This window comes from Macrobrachium nipponense, chromosome 10 (genome assembly GCF_015104395.2).
Source record: "Macrobrachium nipponense isolate FS-2020 chromosome 10, ASM1510439v2, whole genome shotgun sequence".
Taxonomy (NCBI): Eukaryota; Metazoa; Arthropoda; class Malacostraca; order Decapoda; family Palaemonidae; genus Macrobrachium; species Macrobrachium nipponense.
Genome location: NC_087204.1, coordinates 92,745,176 through 92,750,395, shown reverse-complemented (window position 1 = coordinate 92,750,395; position 5,220 = coordinate 92,745,176). Strand labels below are relative to the sequence as shown.

At 32.7% G+C, this 5,220-nt stretch overlaps 1 protein-coding gene across 1 annotated transcript in view; it reads right to left on the bottom strand.

The window, feature by feature from the left end:
* Positions 1–251: 251 nt before the first annotated feature.
* LOC135223761 (BRCA1-associated protein-like) overlaps positions 252–5,220 on the bottom strand; it is a 241,336-nt gene continuing 236,367 nt past the window's right edge. The window contains 1 exon segment of the mRNA XM_064262524.1: positions 252–1,411. Coding sequence (XP_064118594.1) covers positions 1,259–1,411 — 153 coding nt within the window. The 3' untranslated portion in view covers positions 252–1,258.

Below are 5,220 nucleotides of genomic sequence, written 5' to 3'. Positions count from 1 at the left end.
CAATTACCTTAGCAGTTGCAGTGACATCTATGTAATTACAGAATTAACCATTCAGCAATCAGTAAGAGCCAATTAAGTTTAGTTGGACTAAGCTTCTTGAACATTTTTTAAAAGCTTTTCATGATGATTTTAAAGCTTTTCATGATGATTGGGCATTTCTACTGTAAGCAAAAATCCAGTTGAACAAAACACTTATATGTTGTAAACCTTTTCTTCATGGTCATAAAACTTTTTCTAATTAAAACTACACATTCCGTTAAAATCTTTATTCACATCACTTTATAATATACTGTATATAGTGTAGTACAATAAAGTACCATGACAAAATAGGTTATGTACGTATGTTACACACATATTGTAAGTTCAAAGATGGTTTTCAATCTTGTTTCCAGTTAAAATTCGACTTGTTCTTGGAACAAAACTCAACTTCTGCCAACAACAGTGTATATTCCATTCAGGTACAGCAGCAATGTGAAAACAGTTTATGGACAAAAGTTAAGGCAGGCTGGGATATGACACTAAGCCCTTTTCAGAACCACGTGACTTTAGTAACATGATCAAATGAGAAATAGCAACTCCAGTTAGTACAAAAATTTAGCAGTTTCTTTTAATCTTAAAATAGAAGGGAGTCTAAATAAAACTAACTTTGGCAGTCTAAATAAAACTAACTTAAGATTTGCTTCATGAAATAATAAACTAAACAGCTTTTTTCCCTTCTTTGCATCATTTCAGAACCGTGCTTACAAACAAAAACAAAAAAAACAAACAAAAACAAAAAGTAATATTAAATTTTTATCCTGTTAGTCCAAACATAAACATAACACACTATTTTCTAGTGAGATCCAAAAGTAAGATCACTTTATTAGTACTGAATTTTCCAAAAATTAATACCAGTATAATTTAAAAAATAAACGTAAAGGCTACTTATAAGCCATATCATGAAATACTGCTTAATCACAACACTAATACTGGATTGGGAAAAATCAGATTTAAAAAATATCTTAGATGCATGTTGCTAGAAAATTTGTTACAATCTGAAAAATACTGGCTACCTAAGTATGAAAAATAAACTTAAAAGTCATTGCATAATTACATTTTGATTTTTTCTTGTAACAAGAAACACACACTACTGCACTTGATTTCTTTATGTTCCCATCTGATGTGCAATATGTATTTTGAGATTTGGATCATCACACAATAGACACTCATAAATTGAATAACATAAATACAATTTTTACAAAATAAACCCACTTTGGATTTACTTGCGATTTTTTCGCCTTGCTCCTTGAGGTTTTGTGTTGGGAGGAATATACACATTTCCCCCTTGAAGTTCTGGGTTACTGTTAACTGTTGACAGAGCTTCAAGGTGGGCCATAACATCTCCAACTTGTGACTCCAGTTCTACTATTTTCTGTAAGGGATAACAGTTCAGTTTAAGCTATCAAGCTACATGCTAGTTACAATTCATGATCATGATTATTACTTATACTTTTACAAAACTAAAAATAAATTCAGAGGACTTCATGATAACAACAAAGGAATCACACGCAAACAAAGCAACCGGCTTGGGAGGAGAGCAAAAGCGACTACTCTCCAAAGTAGTCAAAGAAAGACTGGCGTGTCACTAAGTTCTATGCCTAGTCGGTGACCAGCTTCCACCTTGTATACGCAAGAGTTGCTAGATGCCACAGAGTCCTTGCTTTACAATCTGATTGTTTTTAACCAGTATCTAGTTGGCGCAATTAGATTATCCTACTGTTAAGATCAAGGGTTTGCTAGCTATGAAAAATACATAGATTAAAAATTTGTCATTTTGATACACATACAACTATGATACGTTTATAATTCTGGTTAATTAGTGATCTAATCTAAGATGATGAAATTATTATAATTCTGGTTATTTAGTGATTTGATCTAGGATGAGACAAGGTGTTCAAGCAAATGGTGGTTAAAAATTACATTGGTGTCCACCAGATAGCCTATGTAAATGGAATTCTCATTAACATTTTGTTACAATTGTCTAGAGTATGAGAGAAATTTCTTTTACAGTATTTTACAGTTTGTCCAGTTTTTGGTATATTCAATGAATTGGTCTATAATTACAGAAGTTAACTAGGGTTAACTTTAGTAGTGGTGCTACTCGTCAACATTCATCAGTCAACAACAAAACAGCAAATTTTTAATGTTAATGTGACAGGATACTACTCTCAAAGATGAATGCTCATCTGCAACAAGAGACATACATAGATAACATAATAATTTTAAAAACATGTCATAAAACAACAGGTAAGGCATCTGAAATTTCACTTTTGAAATATATTAATAGCACAAAATTAATTTCTTTTTTTTCTTTTTTTACTGGAAACAAGCTTTGAAGGACGGAAAGCATTTAAGACCAAATACCATTGTCAAAGTAAAGGGAAACAGTATCCTGTATGATAAATTAGGCACAAACCTCAGACTAACAAGTTCCTGATAAATCTTATGGTTTTCATTTCAGTATCTCTGCAGAGGTAGAATAAAACACTGAAATGCTGGATGCCAACAACTTGGATAAGACAACTTTGATAGAATGGCTTAATCCTAGTAATAGTAACTTTGGACAGACTCTGAGAATTACACTACAGGGAAGTATTTTTACTCATGAATTATGAAAATATACGTTACATGTGTAGTGCCATGTGCTGCAGTTTTTATTAATTGCATACTTCTATTTCCTTACCAAAAGTATGCTGAGCAAACATAACAGGTTTGACAAGTAGAGTCTGCTGTGAATTGTCATCTAGAGAACTAACCCTCACATACAATGTAACGTCTATTAACCCTCTTACGCCGAAGCCCTAAAAATCAAAATCTCTCCTGTATGCCGGCGCCGGTTTGGAGTGAGCGTGGAAGCGGAAAAAATAATTTTTTCAAAAAATCACAGCGCGCTTAGTTTTGAAGATTAAGAGTTCATTTTTGGCTCATTTTTTTTCCATTGCCTGAAGTTTAGTAAGCAATCATCAGAAATGAAAAATAATATCATTATCATATGTAAATAATGCGATATATGGTAGCGAAAAAAAAAAAATTCATAGATAATTGTATTCAAATCACGCTGTGCAAAAAACGGTCAAAGCTAACGAGTTACTTTTTTTCGTTGTATTGTACACTAAATTGCAATCCTTTTGATATATAATACATGGTAAAACAATAAAATCAACACCGGAAAAATATTATCACAAAATGATGTACGAATTTGTAACGCGCGGACGTAAAAAAATTTTATTTTCAAAAATTCACCGTAATTCTAAATATTGTTCTAGAGACTTCCAATTTGTTTCAAAATTAAGACAAATGATTGAATATTACGATACTGTAAGAGTTTTAGATTAGAATTGCAGATTTCGACCATTTCGGACGAGTTAAATTTGACCGAATGTCAAAATTTTTATATATATTTTTTTATATGCACATATGTCGGAGATGGAAAAAGCTACAACCTTCAATTATTTTTTATTGTATTTTTCATGAATTTGCGCACATTTCGATATATGAAACTCTATAAAAAGGCTAATATGAAAAGGAGCAAATATTAGGATAATGCAATGTACGTATTTCGGAGACTTGCGGCCGCGAATCGGCGCGCGTAGTGAAGGTAAATATATTTTTCAAAAATTCACCATAAATCACAATATTGTTTTAGAGACTTCAAATTTGTTTCAAATGAAGAAAAATGACGGAATATTACTAGGCCGTAAGAGTTTAGCTTACAATTGCGTTTTTCAAACTATTTCGGTAGAGTCAAATTTGACCGAACGTGGTTTTTTCTATTTATCGTGATTTATATGCAAATATTTCAAAAAAAGAGAAAAGCTACAACCTTCAATCATTTTTAGTTGTATTCTACATGAAATTGCGCACATTTTCATATATAAAACTTTATGTAACAGTTAATTTTAAATGGTGCAAACAGTTTCGACAATCGCACAAAAAATTATGATTTTTTCGGAAGAGTTACCGCGCGAACGTAAGGAAAATGTTTTTTTTTTTTTTTTCATAAATTCACCATAAATCGAAATATTGTGCTAGAGACTTCCAAGTCGTTGCAAAATGAAGGTAAATGATTGAATATTACTAGAATATAAGAGTTTTAGCTTACAATTGCGTTTTTCGACCATTTCGGTAGAGTCAAAGTTGACCGAAAGTTGAAATTTTTGCACTTAACGTTATTTATATGAAAATATTTCTAAACTGATAAAAGCTACAACCATGGGTTGTTTTTAGTTGTATTGTGCATTGAAATTGCGCACATTTCATATATAAAACTTTATGTAACGGCAAATTTAAAAGGGTGCAAACATTAGGACAATCGCACGAAAAAATTTATCGGAAGAGTTATCGCACGAACGTAAGGAAAAAGTTTTTTCATAAATTCACCATAAATCGAAATATTGTGCTAGAGACGTCAAATTTGTTGCAAAATGAAGGCAAATGATTGAATATTACTATAATATAAGAATTTTACTTTACAATTGCGTTTCTCGACCATTTCTGTAGAGTCAAAGTTGACTGAAGGTTGAAATTTTTGCACATCGTTATTTATATGAAAATATCTCAAAACTGATAAAAGCTACAATCACGAGTATTTTTTTGTTGTATTTTACATGAAATTGCGCACATTTTCATATATAATACTTCATGTAAAGGATAATTTAAAATGGTGCAAAAATTATGTCAAAGTGACGAAATAATTTCCGAGATGTGTCACTGATACTTAGTGTGATAAGAAAGAAATTCGCGCTTGCGCACCTGCGTAGCGATTGTAAACAAAACAACGCCTTGATCCGTGAACTCCCAGCATCCCCCAAGGAGCGTGATACAAAAGTTTTCGGCTGGTAGGCCTATAAGTATTTTTCCGCGAATTTTTTAAAAAAAATTTTTGAGCCGACGTATGATACGTCCAATCGGCATACGGGAGACATTTTGACTCGACGTTTAATACGTCCAATCGGCGTAAGAGGGTTAATAAAGTCCAGCACTGCCTGGGCTTTGCTGCTAGCAAGTGGTCACAATATCAGACTAAGTAGAGGAGGGAGAGAAACTCTATTCAACCACCCCACCCAAGTTACTGGTGCCTGTCAAATTCAATATTTTGTGTCAAGTCTTCTAGCAACCTCTGCTGCTCACCCACAATGCTGCCTGCCTGCTCTGCCTGGTGACTGGATCTCTCCTCAATAC